Source organism: Alligator sinensis, unplaced genomic scaffold, assembly GCF_000455745.1.
Source record: "Alligator sinensis unplaced genomic scaffold, ASM45574v1 scaffold375_1, whole genome shotgun sequence".
Classification (NCBI taxonomy): Eukaryota; Metazoa; Chordata; order Crocodylia; family Alligatoridae; genus Alligator; species Alligator sinensis.
This window is the reverse complement of record NW_005841928.1, coordinates 1,055,274-1,078,862: the sequence shown is the minus strand read 5'-3', so window position 1 is coordinate 1,078,862 and position 23,589 is coordinate 1,055,274. Positions and strand designations below refer to the sequence as shown.

Genomic DNA, 23,589 nt, shown 5'->3' with positions numbered 1-23,589 from the left:
GGGGCAGGTGGGGGGTGGTGAGCAGCAACCGCCAGCAGAAGCCGGCGACAGCTTTGGTGGAAGCCAATCTCAGGGGGGACACATGCCCCCCCCGCACCCCTTCTACACGTCACCTATGGAGAACGAGGATGATGATGGTATCATAGACCTGGATCTTCATGTTTTTCCAGAGATCACAATGAATACAGACATGCTAAAGCAATTTCCCAAAGGAGGCACATCAGATCCTATGTTGGAAAGAGTTCGCTAATGAGGTAAAGGTGCTCGACTACCTCCAGGGTCTTCCCCTCAATGTTAATTTGGGAAAGAAGGTAATATTCATGGCCTAGGGCAGGCTGATACAGCACTTTAGTCTTCTTGATGTTGAGAGAGAGGCCCAAAGTTCAGTAGGCTGCTCCAGAAAGATCCAGCATGGTCTGAAAGTCTTTCTCAGCGTGCCCAAGGATGGTGTAATCTTTGGTGTATTGAAGATCAAGCATGGTTGTTTTGAGTACTTTGGCTTTTGACTGAAAACATCCTAGACAGAAGAGCCCTCCATCTGTTCAGTATTCTACATCAATTCAGGAAGGAATGAAAACCAAGATGACTATCAAAAAATCAAGAATAGAGTTGGACAATTCTTGCTTGACCCCAGTTTGGATGACAAATGGAAAGGCCTCCAGTCTGCTACATTAGATGACCGCAGTCATCTGATCCTGGAGAAACCTCAGGACCTTGATGTACATTTCATGGCATCCAAATCAGCCAGGACTTTCCACAAGGCTTCATGACTCATGGAATCGAAGGCTTTAGTGAAATTGAAGATGGCCATATACAGGTCCTGCTGTTCTTCCTGTTACTTTTCTTGGACCTGATGGGCAACAAAGATCATGTCAGTTGCCACACTGGATGATCTGAAACCACACTGAGATTCTGACAGGATTTCCTCAGCAAGAGGTAGAAGTCAGTTCAGGAGGATGCAGGCAAATATTTTCCCTGCTGTGGAAAGGAGGGCAATACCTCAATGCTCAGACTTATCTCCTCTCTGGAAGATAGTTGTGATGTTGGCATTCCTCAGGTCCCCATTTCTTCCCAATGGTGCCACTCCAGAGTTCCAGGTCACATCTGTCTCTGGCACTGAAGTCACCAAGGAGAATGATCTTTTCCTTGTGAGTATTAGTCAGAATGTGGTCAAGGTCAAAGTTAAACTGTTCTTTGACATCATCATCAACATCAAGCATTAGGGCATATGCACTAATGACAAAGGTGTACTGGTTGTTGCTGCACTTAAGATGAAAGGTCATAAGACACTCATTAATGCCCACAGGGAACTCTGTAAGTTGTCTGATGAGCTGGTTTTTGATGGCAAAGCTGACACTGTGAACACGTCTGTCCTGGGCTCCCCTTCCAGAAGAAAGTGTAGCCCCCACCCTCTTCCCACAGCTACCCCTCATCCGGTTGTTTTGTCTCGCTCAGAGCTGTGACATCGATGTTGTATCTCACTAATTCCCTGGAGACTATGGCAGTTCTTTTTTCTGGTCATTCATTGCCTTAGCTATGCATCAAGGTGCAAATATTCCTCATTGTAAAAATCATTGTCTTGTTACAATGTTTTCAACAGCAGACAGAGTTATCCCATCAGACACCGTTATCCAGTCAGAAACAGATAAGATAGTCTAGGTTTAAGGCACCTTTTCTAGCCCCTTCCCCATGTGAGATTCATTAGAAATGGGGCTCATTACAAAACACCATGGTATTTTGTAATGAGCCACATGAATGAGCACAGTGTCAGAGTGAAAATGCATGCTTTGCAGCTGTGTAAGGAAACATGGACTTTGGAAGACGTGTCAAAACAGTTTTGCTGTTTCTGTAATAGGGTTGATCTGGATCAATTATTGTGACTTAGGCCCCCTCTACACAAGCAGGTAAAGAAACAATAGGATCTAACAGACACAATTGTACCTCCTCCCACACCACATGTGCATGACAGGAGGTACAACTGTGGGATCGCACATTAGATCCCATCACATCTTATCACGGGTAGAGGGAGAAAGCTCCCAGCCATGGGGGTGCCCCGTGTACCTCTGAGACTGAGAGATCGCAGCAGCCATGATCTCCCAGGCCCAGTTGTGATCTCCCAGGCCAGGGTGTGTGAAACCCCTGGGTCCTGGGGATCAAGGCAGTCATGATCCCTAGGACTTGGGAGTGTATGAAACCCCCAAATCCTAGGGACTGTACCTGCCTCAATCCCTAAAGCCCGGGGGTTCAGGTTGGTGCACCTCTGTGGCTGGAAGCCCCCTCAGTTAACATTTTCAATGTCTAACTTTATAGCTGGTTGGAGCATTTTATTATGTGATAGCTACTTTGCATGTGTGGCTGGTCTTAAGGTAAATACACAATTAAACAGTTCATTGTGCAATACCTGTAATGTGTAGGAGGGTACCTTAGTCACTAAATAGCTCTTTAAGGCCTGCTTAGGGACCTACATAAGGCTGACTCAGATCTGGCCCTAAGTCATTAGGTATGAAAAGATTCTTGTAAAGATGTAGATAATTGATCTAATAGATTGCAGGGGCTTCTTCACAGTCATTAAGTTTGTCATGTCAATATGTTATTAGGGACTTCTATAAATGAAGACTAATGATGCAATAGGTAATTATCACTAAGAAGCTACTGCATTTTTCAGTCTTTGGAAAATGTACTTTGAGGAGAATGGGGTCAAACCCTCCTTGGATCCACCTTAACTCCATTCCTGTTGTAGACCATGGAGGAGATTTTCAAAGGTACAAAAGGGAAGTAAGTCTGTGAATTTATTCAAAAGGCAATGGGAGTTGAGCAACTAAATCCTATTTGTGCCTTTGAAAGTCCCCCTGTATATAGAAAGTGCAGCAGCTCCTCAGATGTACTAAACCACAAGCTAAAAATCCTTCTGAATATTTTTTCTTTCTAAACAAATCTGAATATGCAGCATAGATGCCAGTTCTAAATTAAATACCGCAGTCATGTTGTTTTTTTTAGGGCTTCCCACAAGAATAAAACTTCCCCATTGTTCCCCTATTTGCAAATGGCCTTCAACATTACAGTTGGGAAAAAAAATGTTAACTTGCAGAAACACAACGCAAAGCCCCTAAAGCAGGCGTGGGCAAAATAAGGCCCGCGGGCTGGATCCAGCATGCCAAGGGATTTAGTTCAGTCCACAGCAAATCCCTCAATCCCACCCAGATGAAGCATGGGGGATAGCCTGAGCCATGGTGCATGAGGCTGGTCCCACCGTCCCCATGCACACAGCAAAGCCAGGGCAGTGCAGTGCCCAGATTTGCTTCATAGACATTCGGGCTGGAAGGGACCCCGGAGGATCATCAAGTCTTACCGGCAGCTCCGGTGGCAGCAGCTCTTTCTGACTGCTGTTGCCACCAGACCCAGCCCTGCTGCCCTGGCACCCCAGTCTGTCTGCTCCACACACACTGATGGGGGCGGGACCCATGTGGGCAGGGCACACAGCTGGGCAGATGGGATGAGGCCATGGGAAGGTGGGGAGTAATGTCTGGGAGTGGGACTGGAGGTGGGGCCAGGATTATGTGGCGGTGACAGCATGGGGCCAGGGCAGAGCTGCGATCAGCTGCCCATATGTCTCTGCCTGCAGAACTGGTACCCGCTGCAGGGGTGTTCAGGGAGTGGATTGCGGAATGGCCCCACACTGTCACCACCCTGCAATCCTGGCCTTAGTCCCACCCACTCATCCCGCTCCTGGATGCTGCCCCCTGCCTACCCACGGCCGCATCCCAGCTGACCAGCTGAGCACAGAGCAGAGCCACTTTAGGGAGTTTTGGTGAGCTGTTGCAAGGGTGAGGGGGAAGGTGCTGACCCAGCACAGGAGAAGGTACCTGTGACAGCTCACCAAAATTCCCTATGTGGCCCTGGGGCCCAAATAATTGCTCACCCCTGCCCTAAATCCAATAACCTGGCTTATGTACATGTCAATTTTTTTCAAGTTATTTTTTCTCTAAGGCTAGGATTCAGAATGCCAAGCATGGAACAGAAAAGAAATAGTAGAGCCCCATTATGATTTCCTTTGTACACATCTCTCAGAAAACTGGACCTGCTATCCCAGTGTCTCTTCTCATTTGCACAGCAGTAACTTGACAAATATATATATATTTTTTTTACACAGCTTTATCTTTTTTATATGAAATGTAACTGGCTTAAAAGACCAACCCTTTTTATATACACTTTTTAATCCAAGTAACAATCACATTATCATGCAATTTAAATAGGATCATGATTGAAATAATGAAATAATATAGTTTGATTGGCCATTGTGGATGAGGTCAAACCTTTGATAGGTAACTGGTGTCAAACAAAAGTTTGAACAGGGTACAAAGGGGAATGACATTCACTTGAATGAGGAAAGAACATGTTTTATCCACCACTAAATTTAAAACTTAGAAGAGATTCAACGGAAAAGGACTTGGTATCCTAAAATGCTTAACTGATTATGTATTTTGAAGAAACATATCTCCATATCACAGAAATGTATCTGGCACCTACAAAACCCTCCTGTTACTTTGAAAGAGAGAGAATAGTTTGTTTTATTATCTTTTTCTCATTTTAACTCCTTACTTTTATGTTTATGTGCCTCAATATATACAGTCTACTTGGAATCAGAGAGTAAATTGCCAATAAGCAGACAGCACAGGGTAAGAAGTGAACTTTATTGAAAATTTAGTGAAAATTTTTAGTGAAAAATTTAGTGAAAATTATCTTGGACTGCAGGGAAACTTAACTCATGCTGTAGGGAAATTATTCCTTGGCTTGGGGACACAAACCACAAAAAAAGACTAAAAAAGAAAAGACATTTACAGGTGTCAAGGAACCATCAAGCATATGCTTATACAGAATAGAGATTTGAATTGCCAGAAGGAAAGATGCTTCACATTGCTGAAGTTACTAGAGAACTGCTTCAGTGTCATGTTCCAGGCACCAGTGTGCATAGGAAAGGGGCACACTGGAAAACAAGGCTTTCCTAGCTCTGTCTTTCAGTGTAGAAATAGACAATAATATTCAGTACACATTCTCCATGAAGTTACCCTTGACAGGTCATTTGCATGCAATAGCAGCATACATGTTATTGAAGATTGTTTCTTTCTGAGGTTCATTTCAGGAATTCATCTACAGCACTTATATGTGCTGTTTGATGTATCTATTTTTATGACGGAAGCATTTTTATTTTATGTTTACTCAATTTTTCAAGTTTACCATCTTTGATAACAAAATAGCAAAGAAGTTGTTCCAGTCATACAATCATAAAAGTGAAATTGGACTGCTTAAATCCATATGGGACTAATCCTCAAGGAATTAAAATAACCCTGATCACTGAAAACTTCTCCGATCACTGATCTGTGGATCACTTATTATGAGAAACAAATACACTCGGAAAAGTGACACAGGTCCAATAAGCTACATCATTCTCATTCTGCTGATGGAGGCCGTACATATTACAAGGTAGCGAAACAGAGTGGAATTTCTTACCTTTATGATGGTTTGCCCCAGATGCTAATTTCCCCCAGAGTGTTACAACAAATATTATTATAAGAAGTTTTCCTTTTGTTGCTTTCTGTAAATATCTCTTATTCATCCTGAAAATGAAAATACAAAAAAAAAATTTAAATGAAGCTTTTTTTCCCCCAATAAAAAGCTCTATTTTTTATTTTTTTTTACAATTTGAAGGTAAATTTAATGATTGCAACAGGTGTCTGATTGACAGCCCTGGAATTAGAAACCCTGTTTATTATAAAAAAGGCAGAGCATGGACAGTATTAGTACAGTCTCCAAACCCTAATCTGCCAGGTTCCTCAACCTCAACAGAAAGGCTGTATCTAGGACTTATCAAATGTTTTATGCCTCCATCAGCAGGGCTTGTATGTAATCTCAATCAGTGTTCTCTAGCCTCTCAGGGGAAGTCATCAATAGATACCCTACTAACCTTGACCTCATGATGAATTCAGTCTAGGGTGCCTTTGCTGAAGCAAGATAATTTCATTCTATCATCATGGACCTGCCAAGATCAATCTGGCCCTTAACTCTAGTAGAGTGGCATTCAGCCTTTAGCTCTACAGTCACCTGCAACCCTTTGAGCAATATAGAGGGGATGCATCTGATTAGAGCACTAGCAAATGCAACACCCTATCATAGGAGAGATCCCCATGTTATTAGACATACATGAGGTGGCCAGCAGAATGCTGAGTCACATGGGATTCAGAACCATCCCTCCTATTTAGCCCAATAACCAGGCACAGATAGGAGATACTGGGCATGTCTACACAAGACTCTAAAAGCACATTAGCGCATCACAACAAAAGCCATGCTAATGAGCTAATGCTCAGTAGAATTAGTCTACTGAGCATTAGCAGCATTTAAAATGTGAACACCAGTGCTACTGTGGAGTAGTACTGGTTACTTCACATTGAGCTAGTACAGGTACTAAACATAATGAGCAGTAAATATGGTGCATTAATGCATGTGTAGAGCTGCAGGGAGCTGCAAGCACCCACAAAGTAATCACAATGTGACATACTGATATTATATTGCATCATCCTACTTTTATTATAACTTTTATTGGTATGTGATGACACCCAGCTGCAAAGTTAAAGTACAAGGTTGAGCGGTTATTTTCTCTGCAACTTTACACAAAGACAAAATGGTTCTTCAGCTGCCAAAAGACAAGAACTGTAGTATCACAAAAAACAGGGCTGGAAGGGGCCTCAAGAGATTTTCTAACCCAGCCCCGGTTCAAGGCAATATCATCACTATATAAACCGTCCCAAACGTTGTTCAACCTGGACTTAAAAACTTCTAGTGATGGAGATTCCACAGCTTCTCTAGGTAAACCTTTTCTGGTGCTTAAGAGCCCTCACAGTTAGAAAGTTCTAAGCATCGAATTTAGCAACCTGCTCTTGTATTTAAGGATTAAAGTTTTGCAGCAATTAGTGAACAGTACTACAATTAAACCTCTCCTCACTTTTCACTCCCCCTGAGCCCTAAGGAGCTGGCTAAGAAACATTTCTACAGGATGGTCACATTTCTAGAGGATGATGATGTCTATCCTACATCATTTACACTAAAAAGCTATAAACTTGATCATTTGAACCAAATTATTACTATTTTATAGTGTATGGAACTGAAATACTTTTCCTTCCGAGCTGAAAAAATATGCACTGCTTCAGTACTGAGATGCTATCTCCACATTTCTCCCCTAATACATTAATAAGTCAATATTAAAATGAATATCCCCTCATTTTCCCTTATTCTGTTTATTCACAGCACTACCCCATCAACCAACAAGCTCTCTGGAAAAAGTGTACTGCATGATCATGCTACATTTTTATCTCTTTTCTGCCTCATAAGAGCAGTCCCAAAGCAGCACTGGCTGGTCTCTTCAAGCCAGGTTCAGACACATTGTTAAGGAGGACCCAACATTTATGATTTCCAAACCTGTAGCCAAATAGCTTCCCCAAATATATAAATCTGCCTTTCAGGGAGACAGTATGTTCTTGTTAAACACTGGAGAGGTGTAGCTATGTTAGTCTGTTAGTTAGGCATAAGGCAAGATAGGGTGGCACCTTCTAAACTAACTAATTCAGAGAAATATGAACTTTCATAGTTCACAGGCTACCTTGTCAGATGCTAAATTGATAAGATTTCCTACTAAACCCAGTGTAAGAAAATTAACAGTACAATAAGAAAATGTCAAGTTAATTGAACTACAGTGTACAAAACCCCCGGAATATCCGAATTCAGCGCAAACATAATTAAATGCTCTTTGACAAACAGTAACACTACACTGTTTCCCTGAGTTTGTGTATATTTTAGGTTCCAGAGGGTAGGGAGGAATGGGACAGATTAATAATCACAATATCAGTCACACTATCCTATAAACCACATAGGCGTCTTCATAAATGGTTTATACCTCTTCGCACTATTTCCAGTTGTTTCTGGAATGGCAATTGTTTATTCATCATCAGATACAGGTTTATGAAGTCCCCAAAACTGAAAGGAAATTCATTATTTGACATTCTATACTATGATAAAAGAATTAAATGGAAATCCATGGTTACACTAATGACCATGGCTTGTGTGAACAGTGTATAAATATTTCACGCCCAGTCTTACCACATCTGTTTATGATGTTGGTGCCAAGTAACATTCCATTAAGATAAAGTCTCTTTTCCTTGCCCACCCAACCCTATTCTAGTCCCAGGGGTTTGCACCACCAAGCAGGAGAGGAGCTAATGTTGTTCCTTCCTGGGTTCCTGTCCTATTGCTATATCCTCTCTACTTGCTTAGCAGTGAAACAGGCTGCAAAGGCACAGCTGGGAAGGGAGAAAACAGCGGTAGAAGGAGCACCGAGGTAGGACCCTCACCAAGCTGCCTGCAAACAGCAGCCCCTGGTGGCAGGTGACAGATTAAAAAGACAAACTCCATCCCTGCTAGCTGCCTTGTGTTGACCTAGTAATCAGCAGCATTAATAAGCCACCCATCCCCAGAATGGCTGTATAACTAAGCAATGAAGGAGAGTTTCAGCTTTGACAAATTAAATAAGTGGCCACTGTCATGCCACACTAACAGCAGCTTTTCAGTCCTGAAAATAATTGTATTCAAGGGCCTTCCACAACATAAACCAGCATTGACTCTACCTCCTATCTTTGTTGTTTCAAATAAAATAAACCAATGGCTGTAATACTTTTAACTTGCTTATTTGTAGTGGACAGTTTCCATCTTTTTATCATCATCTCATTCATCCCACCCTTATTCCAATGAAGTCTTAGGGAGTTGCACGCACTCAACCATTTGAAAAATCAGGCCATTTGTATTTTGTTAACTAAGTTATAACTTCTGATTTAGGTCCCTAAGTCCCCCTCTATATGTTATACTTAAGGCATGATTAACCAATAATCACACCGTAAGTTGTGACCCATCTACACATTCAACGAATTAATGGAGTCAGTGGCAATGTGTAGGGGGTGCACAGTGGTACATGTGCACCCCCTGAGAGTGCTGGTACACCCCGTCACAGCCAGCATTCCTGGGCAGGAGGTGGGCAGGCGAGAGTGCTGGTGCCCTCCCCTGAGAGTGCTGACGGGGGAGTGAAGCTGCCAGGAGAAGCGGTTCCCCCCACAGCCAATTGTGCTCACCCAGAAGTGCCAATGGGACCCCTTCTTTGGTCTGTGGGATCAGCCATGGGGGGACCCTCCCCCCCGGTTGTCGACTGGCTACTGGGAGGGGGGCAAGTGCCCCCCTCCCCGACTCAGGAGGCACCAGTCACCCATGAATGGAGTGATAAAATAAGCAACAAGCTACAAAGTTATTCCACAAAAAATGTGGAATACCTTTGAAGCTTGTTCTAATCATACCAGTAATTAAACATGTAACCAAGTGTTCCCCTTGTGGCTGGGAGCCCCATCAACTGAGGGTCTCTCAGGCACAGGCTGCTAGCCCCACAGCTGACAGGGTTCACAGTGGTGGTAGCATTCCTGGCACTGCCCCCACTGTGAGACTTGTCAGCTGTGGGACTTGCTGCAAAGAGAACCCTGCCCCCCGCCCCATGTGAGCCTTGTCAGGTGTGGGGTTTGCAGAAGGGCTCACAGAGCGGGCAGAAGGGAAAATGCTACCACAGTTATAAGCCTTGTGAGGTGCAGGGATTGCAGCAGGAGCAGCAAAACATATGGCATGGCAGAAGGCATAATTGTGTGGATCATACATGAAATCCCATTCCACCTTTACCTGCAGGTGTAGAAGGGCCCCAATTTTAAGTGGCCAACTTTGTAAATTTGGATCTGGAGTTTCTTCAAGTGAAACTACTGCAAGTCCTTGAGACGTCATCTTCAGTTGTGTGGGGTATAAGCCTTATTTTTAAGTTTTTCTTTCAGGAGTCTTCTAATAAGAATCCATCCCTTACTAGGTATAGTCAAACTAACTAGAAGTCAAAACAAATATCCCTCTTATATTGGGATAGCCAGTTCAAAGATTTATGGACAGAAGGCAAACATAAAATGCTTAAGAGCAGGACAAAAGCTCTAGTGCTAGTATCAAACAAGATCAATCTAAGTTAGTCACACTTAGGTACTTGTAAAAGTTATAATACTTGGCAACTGCACTAGGAAACAAATCTATTCCACCCCCCTCCCACCCCCGACCCTGTCTTAATGGCAGTTTATGATCAATTTCAAACTACTGATGGTCAATTAACAGTAACAACTGTAGCATCAGCACTGGGATTGTGTGTCACAGCCATTGATAGAATTCAGGTCTGCAAGTAAAAGACATCTAAACAAAACCAAGGCAAGTGCTGGCTCTCTCCAGTCTTGAGGAGAGTCAGAATGGTACCGACAATGTTTATGCACAGAGAGAACTAATATATACCCACCCAGTCACTGCCAATTGGAGAAAAAAAAACAGGCTCAACATGGTGGCCAAATGCATCACCATGGAAGAAAATCTTTTACAAATGAATAGTTCACACAAGCGATGAGGTCTTGAGAAGTCAGTTAATGACAGATATCTCAAACTCTATCCTAGGTATGTCTCTGTGGATTTTATTATCCAGATGTATGATTTTGCAATAACTGAGATTTGGATTAATTTATTGGCATTTGTTTCCCAAGAAAACCCAAGTTTAACATGAAGTAGCCATTCATGCCAGAAAATACTGACCCCAGTCATGATATAGGGCCATTTATATCCCTGATCTCTGCCAAATGACTAGGTCTAGGAAATAAAGTACAGTCTGTTAGCTATGCTGCTGGTTGTTATGATGTTACGAGCCAATTGCCCAACATGAATGACAGAGTGTTTCAGGGAATGTTTACATGCCAGCCATGTAAACGATCCCTCCACCACTGCCTAGGGTGGCCATCATAGAGAACATTCCAGTTTTCTGCTACTCTGTCCTCTATTGATACAAAACCCAACACCTTATGTCCTCTATTTTTCCCTTCAAGACAACAATAAAGGACATAAAGGCATCAGTTTTTGTATCAATAGAGGACAGAGGACAACTGGACTGTCCTCTATGATGGCCACCCCAGACATCAGTAGCCACCCTGCTAGGAGGCAACTGCTACTGACAGTGCTTAGTGTACATTTATTGCCTCCTTTGATTGTCATATACCTCTCTCCACCTCCCCTGTCCTGTTTCTTGTTGCCTGCCCTTCTCTAACTTCGTTCTTGCCTTAAAGGAGCTGTCTGGGTTAGGGACACTCTTTTCTGGCCGGTGGCTCCCTCCCCTGCCCGCCTTCACCTCCTCCCCCAGAGCAGCGGGGTTTCCAACTGCCTCCCTGTCTGAGGCAGTGGTGGCTCTCTCCCTGCCTGAGGATGCAGAGCCCACGCAGCCAAATCGCCACACACCCTCTTGGCGGTGCATGAGCAGTTGGCCCAAAGTGTTATGGACAGACAGACATGCACACACACACACACACAGACAGAGACTAATACCTTTATTATATTTGAATTATATTAATATAACAAATTGTTAAATAGAATGTGTAACATCCGAAATAATTATTGCAAAGTTTCCTAAGAATAGCTGCAGAGCTAACTAGACAAAGTATAACCACTAGTTTTTTGTCTTACACATTCTCCTCTTTTATTGATTGTCCTAGAACCACGTTATATCAACAATTTCTTGTGATATAATATACTAACTACAGCTGCTCAAAAATCAAAGTAGTACTTTTATAAGAAAATTTGGAATTGTGTTGCTGTCCTAGAAATGTTTGCCGGTGTATATATAAAAATACAGTTGTGTAGTATTTGCAAGCATGCAGGTTTCCGTTTTATTTAGCCCATGCTAATGGACTCAGGATCAAGCACCATTCCAACAGTTCATAAAGGAGGAAAATCCCCCTTACAGCAGCTTGTATGGCCAATATTACATTACCTTGAATTTCCTATTGTAAGTGAAGAGTAACTACTTATCCTTTAATTCTCCTTATACTATAATAAAATGAAGAGTAACCACCCTGGTGGGAAGAAGAGGGAAGGGAAGGGGAAGGAGAAGGAATATAAGTGCCTGTCTCTTTTTCCTTTTTCCAGCTTAAAATATAAATAAAATCTCCATCAATCATTTTCTCTCAGTACCAGGCTTGTGTTTTAACATGAAATGGCATTCAATCATTTAATTCAATCAAGCTTCTCTTAGAAACCTTCTAGCTGTTCTCTGGAAACACTAGAACATTTTCCAGGTGACAAGGAAGTATCCTACAAATACACTGAGTATCGACACACAAAAAATGTATGCATCTACATTAAATATGGATTTATCATTTAAGAAATAAAGAATTCGCTTAGCTTCCCATAACAAATCTTTTATTTTCTTTTTCCAGGAAGTCCAGATAACTAGGAAATAACAGAGATGACCCCTGACTTGATGGTCCATGTACAAAAGCAGTATACCCACCTAAATTATGCTCTATACTGTACTGAATCTTACATTATTTATTAGTTGTGTAAGTTTCTATTTCCTGTGCAAGTAAAGTTTTATTCAGCTTTTCTTCTGTAAACTAATGCAGGTTTAAAAAAATGTCTCTCTGGTGGGTAAGGTCCCTTTGTAAAAGTAACATCTGCATGACCCCTATATGTTTGCATGTTTATACATTCCCTCTATGACATTCCTGTCATGTTTGCTCAGTGAACAAGTAATTTGCCACTCTCATTATTTCAGGTACATGGTAGCTTGTGAAAATCAATCTTCTTTCTGCTTCATACATCACAGCCTATAACAGACACAAAGTGCATTCTGATTCTGAAAATGACAAACCTATTCTCAGAAGCTACTTTGTTTGATCTAGATGCCTAAGAAAAGAAAGAAAATGGGCACTTAGACTGGTAGAACAGGGAAACAGAATGGGAGTCACAGAGGAAATTTCCATGTACAAAGTAAAGGTCCTGTTTTTGAAAAGTGATCTTCTATCAGAGCAATATGTTAACAGCAGGAAGAACAAGTAGCTGTAACTGCCATTCAAAAAACATTATTCAGAAATGATTAAAACACCATTGGTAGATCTCTGCAAGCACAAATACTACTGTTACATCAGTCTAATTAAATAATCATAGCCACACCATGACATTTTAGGGATACAGGCCTCATCCACTCACACCTGTTCAGTACATGCCAAACCTCTGAAATTAGGCAGTGTAGCTATCTTAGCACATGTATACGTCCGTACCACTGTCAGACTCTTTATCTTGGGTGTGTTGTCACTCCGGATCTTTGTAAGCTAGCTACATTGTTTGAGTGGAAGCACATGAGAGGGATGTGCTTCCTGGTGGTTGTCCCATACACGGCACAGAGACAGCATATGTATCACCTAAGTGAACTACTGTGCTGTGCACAAACCTATTAGCATGTGACAACTTTAGCAGGTGATTAATGTATGTTTAACGTTATGCATATATCCCATCCTATTGAAGTCAATGGAACTTATACACATTTAAAATTAAGCATGTGGTCAAGTGCTGGTCTAAATTCTGAATGATCTAAGTATATTCTTAAGTGCTCTTTTAAATAGGGCATAAAAGAATAAGCTTTAGTGAGAGCAAACAAATAGTAAAAGAAAAAGATACAGTATCCAGAAATTTCAAATATTGAAGAATTAAGTTTAAATAAAATATGTGAACATGGAACAACTTACAATCCATCTCTCTCTCAACATGGTAATTCATTTTCTAACAGCTGGCACAGGGGTGATATGAATAAATACAAGTAATTACATAATTTATCTATCCCAGAATGCGAGGATGTGAAATTTGCATTTATATTATTGCAAAATAAGTCTAACAAATGTGGTCCCTTAAATTTGCAGATTTATTAAACAATTCAGTCACTTGACTCTTCAAGTTTAACAGGAATTTCATAGCTAAAAGCTTAGATCTACAGATGTTTAATAGTGCCAGAACCACTCTTCTGCCCATCTTACTATAAAAGGAAAACACCCCACTACAGCTTGTTTTGCAAATTTTCAGTGGGCTTATTCCAGCTCAAATTCCTACTAGACTAGCTTTCAAGGTACTTAAAGGAAGGCACCACCTCTAACTTACTTTTGTGTAAAAACTAAACTTCTTTCCTCCTTCCATTCCCAAAAACCAATACCTTGGATTTAGCTGTGTCAGAGCCTTGTTACATACTAATTTTGGGCAACTCTTAACACCTGGACAGTCTGCATATTAACACCGGAAACTGGTTTTAAGCACTCCTTCTACAGCTGAAAGTTATGTCACTCCAGGGCAGGAACTATTTCTGATCCATATTACCCAGCTCATGATGCACTAAGGCATAGCCACTAAACTACACATAGTATAAACACCTCACCCACCTGCCTTGCCCTGCTGGCCTGAATTAAGCCCACTGCCACCCCCACCCTCCCCAGTACTCCAGATACCTGCTTGCTGCCCCCCCACATCTGTCCCAGGGGTGCAGGCAGGAAAGGGTTAAGCTGTCTTCCTGACTGCTGCTGCTCCCTGGACCAAAAAGCAGCATCCTCACAGCAGTGGCAGGGGTCAGGCAGGCAGATTAACCCTCCCTTACTGATCTCCTGGGGCAGACAGCACAGGAAGCCACAAGTAAGCAATGTCCTGGGGACAGAGGAGGAAGGAGGGGAATCCTGAGGGTCGGTGGGAGGGGGAAGCACCAGGGACAGGGGAGAACCAGGGGAGCCCCAGGGAGCAGAGGGAGGAAGGAAGCCCAGAATGGGAGGAGGGTGGGATTCTTACCTTTCTGTCCTTTGGGACCATCCTGGCCTGAAGTGTGACTGCTCCAAACTTGAGCTAGCCCTAAGACCTATTAACATTTGTGCAGCTCACAGTGTAAGGTTTAACAATACTCTTGATTTCCAAGCTATTTGAGGTGCAATACTGCTGAAAGGCATCTAATAACATTTAGAGGCTTATTTGGGATTGTGACTAGTGAATCATCTGCATAAAGCAAGACAAGAATAGGGTCATTCAATATCATGGGTGTGTAGAATTGATTCCCTGTTAGCATGAGTTTTCGATCATTCAAGAATAAATTGAAAAGTAGCAAACCAAGTATACATCCTAATCATACCCCTGTCTTAGATAGGAAACTACTGGACAGAGCACTGCCAATCCCGTAACAAACCCTAGTTGCTATACTGGGATAGAAAATAACAATTAATTGTAAGAGAGCTTTACACAGTGATGTTATTGCCAGTTTCTTCCACAGAAGAAATTAGAAGGCTACCTGTCTATGATGCAAAACTAGAAACAAGAAACCGTTACTAGACTGAGGTTCACTCTAATGAGCACCATAGTTATCATGGGCAGGTGGTATGGGACCCCATATTCAGGCAAAATATGATCTTGTGGGAAGAATGACCTGGATGACTTGAAACACTCTGTGATCTTGTTTGCTCTTTGAAGAGGTAGTTTAAAAAAATCTCTCTATTTATGGGAAATTTTAAACACTGGGCTAATGAAAAAACCTAAAAACAAAACCTTATCTGGCTTCTTTCTAACCATTTGAACCCTGTCCTGTACCTCTTGGCTAGGGACAGAAATTACACATAAAACAATGTGCGTGATTGGAAACCAGTTCAAATCTGCAACACAACAGAAGTTCAGTGTACATAAACCACTTTCAAAATGGCCAAAACCAGTTTAAGATAAACCTGGATGGAACAGACTTAGGTAATTTAGGTTAAATCAGTTTATCAAACTTCTGTCCCAGATCTCCTCCAGATTCAAGTTAGCTTACAGTCCCCCAGCATCCCAAGATGCATTGCACCTCCCCCCCACACACACCATTCACAGGGTGGGTGGGCTAGCTTTGGCCCAAGTTGTTTGCTCCCAGCTGAACAGGCAGGCATACTCTAGCACCCCGTGGCTTCTGGACTGATCCACTGCACACATGTAGCTGCATTTCCAGAATCAAAAGTGAATGTCTGTTCACTTGTTTATCACTTCAGTCTATGCAGCTTAGACTAACCTGAAAAAACTGAATTGATTCAGCCTTGGACTTTGTGACTGTCTGTAATTAGCCCTTAGGTGAATTTAAATTACTTGCACAAGGAATAAGGGTCAAAATCAAATAGCATTGCCCTGGCGTTTTATTCTCCACAGCTTCATGTTTTATCTTTTTTATATCATCATAAACTATGTGCTGTTTTCGTGTTAATTCCATGTAAACTGGTAGAATAGACAATGTTATTGTATGCTTTTAGCAAAAGATTATTAGTTACGTAAATGTTAGATATAATTATATTGTTAATTTGACTATATTATTTTAGAGAAAGCAGTAAATAAACTATTACTACTGCATAGATACAACCTGCATCTGATCAACTGAAATTTTAGGGGAAGCATTTCTTTTTTTTCTCAGCAAAAGACTTATGGTTGTGCTGATGCTGCCTTTAAAACCGACTGATGAATGGCCTTTCCTCTAAACCTCTATCAATGTTAATATCTAGTGGTTCCAGATTAACAACAGTTCTCTGTAGACACAGCTGATTGCAATTTACACCTTCATTAATTTTCAGATGCAACACATAACCAAAAGCAATAATGAAAACAAAGAGTAAAGAAAAGTACCATCCTTTCTGTCAGATCCAACTCAAAATTCAACAAAATGTAACTGTATATTTCTCATCTCTTCTCCACACAAGTTCAGAAAGCCATGTTCATTCATTACCAAATACATCTGTTGCAGAGCTCTGTTCATACATTTGCAGGGTTACATTTACTCTGTACTTTTATGAGTTTATGAACATATAAAGTACAAAAGTAACATTAGCACCTCATAGCACACCCAGGCTGCTATTGCACTACACTTATAAATACTTAACATAAAGTATTACAAAATATTTAAGAATCTTCAATATTCCAACATGTTTAATTTGCCCAATGACTTTCCAGACACTTGCAAAATAAGCTCTTGCAGTTAAGTGTTTAGCATTAGAAAGTGCTTAGGCTCCAATTCACATAATTTCCTGTGATATTATGATGCCACTTTAAACTCCCTCTTTTCCAGTTTCTATGCTTAAGGGGGTTTTGGTTGTAGGGGTACTATTTACTGACTTAATCAGCATGGCAGCAGTATTTGCTTAAATCTTACACGTGATCCTTTTGCAGATGGTTATTTAAATTTTCTTTATTTGTATCTCACTAACCCATCTAAAGTTGAACTGAAAAGAAAAGATAATGGTTCAATGGGCTTTGAACAAAATGTTTCATTGAGACCTGAATCCCTAAGTGCATTATGATTTCATGGGCTAAATATAGACACAGTCAAAAGCTTGAGGATGAATTAATTCAGTCTTTGCAGGTTAGTCTAAGCTACAAAGATTAAACCAATAAGCAAATGAGCAGACAATTACTTTTGATTTAGGAAATGTAGCTACATGCCTGCAGTGTTTCAAGACAGAAGCCAGGGGGCACTAGAGCATGGCTTTCTGGCTTGTAGCCAGCATAGGCTGTGTATTAATTTCCTCTTTCTGCTGCCCTCGAGGTCTCTGGAATTCGTTGTCCACAATCACAGCAGCAGGACTCTGCAGGGGTGTTCATCACTTCCTCTTCCTGCTTCCAGGTGCCTCTGGGATTTCTAGTCCACAGTAGCACCCAGCACTAAGTAAGCCAGCAGGGCAAGGCAACTCTGTACTCAGGGGAACCCACTCCCTGGCCCCAGATCCCAGCCACAGTTTGCCTGGAGGAGCCAGTGATTCAGCCAGTGAAGCCAGTGAAGCAGTCCTCACTGCTCCAGCTAGGGAGCAGAGGGGCGGGGACAGCCCTGCTCTCTGAAGCAGACAGCACAGCCAAGTCCACATCTGCAAACCATGCTGGGGGATTCTGATTTAACCTGAACTAGGAAGGGGTCTGGGACAGAAGTTTCATAAACCAGTTTGACCTAAATCAGTTAAGTCTGATACTACATTCAACCAGGTTTATCCTAAACCAGTTTCAGACATTTTGAAACTGGTTTATCTGCATAACCTTCTGTTCTTTTACAGATTTAAACCAGTTTCTGATCACTCAAACTGGTTTATGTGTAACTTCTGTCCCTAGCCATAAAGGCCATTGCAGTAGTACAGATAAGCTTTGAAAGGAGATGCTAACATTTGCTAATTCTCTTATATATAATACATCAGCAAGTCAGATTCTAATTTTTCTAAGACCAAACTATAAACAGGTCTATGATAGTATTTGTTAGTTTCATGACATTTCACTCTCCAAGAAGAAAATATACAGCAAAAGCTCTGTTATCCAGCACCCATGGAGAATGGAGGGTGCCTGACAACCAAATATGCTAGTTACCTGAGAGGTGTCTTTGCCTACTTGGGCAAAGATGTCCCTCCCACTGCGTCCAGTGAATCAGTGCGCCGGGGGACAGACACCACGCCGCCCCTCCCCTGGCATCAGTGTGCCGGGGGACAGAGAGGGGGGCCCCGCACAGGCTGCTTAGCCCTGGGCTGTGGCCTGAAGTGGGTCTTGGAAGTACCACTTCCGATTTCACTTTTGCCACATCAACCAGCATACCGGTTAGTAGAGCATTCCAGTTAATGAAGTACCGGATAACGTGGCTTTTACTGTACCTATTTTTCTCTGTGACATTTTTTTGTGAAGAGAATGTAGTCAGTCACCTCACTAGTCACCTGACACCAAGACACCACAATGCTGGGCTTTTTTAAAAGTCATAAAATACACTTCAGTCTTACCTGCCAATTTGAAAACTTGAAAGACCGTTCGATTGCCCCTTCTTTGCAATGTTACTTTACCATATCCCATTTAGACCCATCTATATGTACAACCTCTACCACTGACGCTAGTCTTAATGCCCCTTCACTTCTTTCTTCCACATTTGCTCTGCTATTCATGCTGCCACCTACACAAGGAAGCTCACTAAACCTGATTATAAAATATAAAGTACAAAATTAAAACTAGTGATTTTTTGGCAAAGAAGCTTCCTTTCCTCTTCCAAAATCTTATAAAGACCCATAACTTTAGACTCATCCACAAGTAGTGAGGTAATGCCACAACTAGCTGGAAAATGGAATTCCAATGCCAAAAATTAATATAAAATGATATGCCTATACAAGACATAATGTGAGTCTGTGTGTATGCATATTAAAATTAAAAGTTAAAATGATAAAATAGTTATGTAGCATTTAAGTTGCCCCAACAGACCCCGCAAGTCATAATTGTTATTTGGGGTTTATTCATTACAAGAACTGATTTGCATGTTGAATTATTCCCAGGCTTATACATTATATTGAATATAATGTATAATAATAATTAAATTAAAAGTTTTAGAAAGGTGAGTCAGAGTGAAATGAATGTCATACTCCATTTCATTTTGAATATTTCATTTTCTGTCAAAAATTTCATCTTAACATATTCCCATGAAACATTTTAGTTGTAGTGAAATCTCATTTTCCAACCAGTGATAATGGCTACATTTAGAAGTTAAAATTACATCATCTCAAAACCACCACCATGGACAAGTGTATGAACCAAGTAACTCCATATTCTTATTACAAAAAACTCTGTCTTCTCTCTCCTCTTTCTTTGATTTTTATTCATTATTCTAAACTGCAGTGCCCCATCTAAATTTAGTCTGCAAGCTTTTTTATCCAGGGACTGTCTTTGCCCATTTCTCTGAAATACGTCAAACATTTCAGGAAGCTTAAAATAACAATCACTCAAGTGCCTCTTTGTGTTGGCCAGGACACTTTAACCAGGAAATTTCAAACTCAGAAAAACTTTTAAAAATCTGCACAGCTCTCAGAACTCTACCAACATGGATTACCAATCGAAAACATGAGTTTTTTATTTAAGAAAATTAAATTCATAATTCTAATTTAATAAAAGAAACTTAAAAAAAACCCAACACTGTATGGACAAAACAATCAACAGTTTATTTGTAACAAGAGGTTATGGCAAAATTCACCATTTATCAATTTTGATTGGTATTTTAATTAGCATAAGTATGCTTTCTCTTATCCTTTAATATCTTTAAAATGTACTTTCTGTTGTCATTCTATAACAGTTTTAAAATGACCAGTTTTAATATGACAGATTTCACTGTTGTCTTTGTGGGAACATTTGTTACTAAATTGCTTTGTACTTGTCTGCTTTGAATTAAAGCCATGCTGTTGAACATGGGAGGTTGTTCAGAGACTAACACCCCTTCACCTAGTTTATAATTCACTCTCTCTTCCATCACTCCTGCTTTAGACTGAAAATCTTTCTATTCCGATCAAGGAATTTTTTTTACCCCTTCTAGCACTGACACTGTGGAAACACAGCACCCAGCAAGCAGTGAAAACATGTAAATGTGTAAGAGCCTTGTTTTCTTCAACAGATTACATATAGAAAATGCAAGCTCTTTGCATTGCAGAAATTAGAGACCAAAATAAAAAATAGATTTTGAGTTTGAAAAAGAAGCAAGTTAAGGGTGAAAACTCACTGATTTTAAATTCATTTTATATTTCAAATTTTAAATAAGCATTAAAAAGGATTGCCTGTATATATATTCACTTCCACACAACTTTAGAGAAGCAATGTTTAAAATCTTCCACTGTTTTCAGTAATGATGATAAAGCTACATGTATCACACAGTTCTATTGTATGATCTGTTCTAAGGAGTAACATCTGTTCTTCTGAAGACTTTTTCAAATGAAACCAACACTCTGGCATACCTCTGTATGTGAACAGAACAGAACTCATTCTTCATATATTGCTATATTATTTCCATTAGAATTTTATCTGCCCAAGACATATGTGTATGTCTGCCAAATATAAATGGTTGTGTATATTTTTTCTAGATGACCCCTATGCACATTGGTCACATTTTAACCTAAGGGTATCCTGAAAAATGGCAAATGCTACAGAAGCGGGGGCTAGAAGTTCTTTCACAACCCAAAGGAAATCCAGCAAGAGCTGGCAGAGATTCTGGTCCTGTAGCTGTAAGGTCTGGAATAAGGACAGTGGAGCTGAAGCTTGTGGAGATAAGGAGTTTTCCCAGAGCAAATCTTGGTCATTCCTTGGAACAAGCAGATGGGGTGGGATCTGGGGGTAGCCTACAGGTAGGTTTTTGACCCATACGCAGCTGTCTGCTACAGGACATGTTTGTAGCATGTAGTGCATCAGGGAGGAGAAGAAATTATAGAGGTCCCCTGTGAAACAGAGCACAGGCTTTGCATGTTAACACAACAGCAGCATATAACAGTATTTTCCCATCATGTAGCATGCACAATAAATCAAAACATCTCCTCTTATTACTATACTTCTATATAAAGTTCTGATCAGAGAATGTTTATGAACATTTAGTCTATGTAAATTAATACTCACACCAGCCTTATGAGGAAAAATTATCCATTTTTTATAGAGAGAAGTTGAAACAAAGAGAGGTGGCTGTTGTAAGTCTTGGAGGTGCTTACCACATGCTGCTGTTTCTCAAACCAGTGGGAGCTTCAGGGTTCATCACCTCTCAAAACTATGACATAAACCCATTGTCCATAATGGCACAAAAAGCCCGCATTGGAACACAGATATTCTGACTCTAAATCTGTGCTTTAACACTGTCATTCTGAACGTAACTGTCAATGGCATAAAGGAAGGACGGCTCGGCCACTTGTCCCCAGGCTGAGAAATCCACAGCTTCCCTCTTCAATATTTTTCCCTCTCCAACGGCCACCATTTACAATTAAAAATGTACAACAAATTACTGAAGTTCAGTGAGATTTTCCTTTCCACAGTGACTCTATTCATATAGCCTTGCCCTTTTAAACCCCACAAAAAATTAAAGACACTGACTTCTCAGGCAAATTACATACCTTAATAACACTGAATATCTCCTTACTCCCCAGGAAGTCCTTACCGATGGAGAAAGGTACATTTAATATAAAGATGCTGGCTCTATACCTGTTCTTTACAAACATGATACAATAACACCTGGGTTTTTGTTGTGCACAGAATATACATTTAGTCAAATTTCCCAGCGCTTTAGAATGCACAGATCCACGTGTTAAGGGTAAAAACAGAATACCGGGGGTCAAAGGGTAGGAAAGGAGGTATGAAAAGGATGTTGGGCGAGTATTGATTATAGACGAATTTCAATAGATATCTTTCACAAAATAAAAGTCACGTTTTGTTTAACTAAGACCCCCTTCTTGCCTGCTGGTGGTATAAATAGTGCTAGGAGTGGGGATAAATTGGTATAAATCAGAACCTGCTCAAACATTTTTTGTTGTTCCTTAATGTAACTTTGGCTGAGAAAATTCTCAGATGTTACCACATTTACACAGGATTGACTGTTCCAAGCAAATTTTATGTTGGCATGTTTATCCATGCTTAGTGGAACAAAATATTATTTACATTCAGTTGTATTTCATTATTAAAGAGGATTGTTTTATTATAGCTTTGTATCAATCACATTAATCTCAATGATGTGAGGCACAAGGCTGCCCAGGATTCCATGTATTTTTGTTTCAGGGACAGTATATTATACCCAGTAGTGGTTACACTAGTTATTAGAGTTATTTTTTATTTTTTGTTTCTTCGTTTTATTACAATTATTTGGTGCAATCTAGGAACTAAGCCAAAAATGCCTATTTTGCTTTCATTTAGAATCACAGCATCTAATTTGGCAGTATATAAATCCCAGAGCTTACTGGAATTCTTTTACGGTTGTCTTACAATGCTTTATATGTTTTCCAGGTAAAGAAAGAAAGCATTATTTCCAAATGTTCACATCTTGAAATGTACATTTCAATAAAATGGTAATTAGCCAATAATGATATAGGAAGATCCAGAAATAAAATAGCACTAAATTGTCAAGACTTCTGAAGATAAAGACAGAAAGGGTCATGCTATTGCCATTGTGAAATCAAGGTGTAATAAGACAGGATTTCTATTGAACAGAATATGGACAAATAAAACAATATACAGGTAGTTAGAAAAAATGCTATGGTACTTTCACAATTTTGTGGCCATGAAATAGTCTGAGGGACGTAAATATTATACTGCCATCACCACCAAGACAATGACTTTGCACATACCAGAATATTATTAAATTACATTCGTACAATAGCACAATCAGAAGTTCATTACCTCTTTGTATAATACTGTATTGCTGGTTATGCAGTTTGCCACTGAGACTCTTTATGATCAGTGCCTCAGTATCATGGACCATTGCAATACTGTTATTGTCATCATTTTTTCTTGACTCTTGTGGTCCTTGATGCACCTTACACTTAAGACTTGATGAACCAGTTAATCATAGATGTTTGGGTCAGAAGGGACCTTAGCAGATCATTGAGTCCGACCCCCTGCCCTGAGCAGGAAAGAGCGCTGGGGTCAGACAACCTCAGTCAGGTGTTTGTCCAGCCTCCTCTTAAAAACCCCCAAGGTAGGGGAGAGCACTAGGGGTGTGTGAAGCGGGCACTATTCGATTCAGATTCGGCCCAAATCAGGGACAGTGATTTAATTAATTGATTCAGATCACTGTCCCTGATTCGATTCAGCCGATTCCGAATCTGAAGATTTGATGCTGATTTGAAGAATCAGTGATTCGGACACAGACACAGCTTTAAAAGTTTTTTC

General features: G+C 40.6%; 1 protein-coding gene across 4 annotated transcripts in view; it reads right to left on the bottom strand.

Annotated features, from left to right (window-relative positions):
• FAM19A2 (family with sequence similarity 19 member A2, C-C motif chemokine like) overlaps window positions 1-23,589 on the bottom strand; it is a 345,875-nt gene that overhangs the window by 106,165 nt on the left and 216,121 nt on the right. For all 4 annotated transcript variants that reach the window (XR_003093019.1, XM_025198785.1, XM_025198782.1 and 1 more), the window contains exon 2: window positions 5,509-5,615. Coding sequence is in view for 3 of the 4 variants with exons in the window: in XM_025198785.1 (XP_025054570.1) it covers window positions 5,509-5,614 (106 nt within the window). In the remaining variant the exon portion in view is untranslated. The remainder of the gene's footprint in view (window positions 1-5,508; window positions 5,616-23,589) is intronic.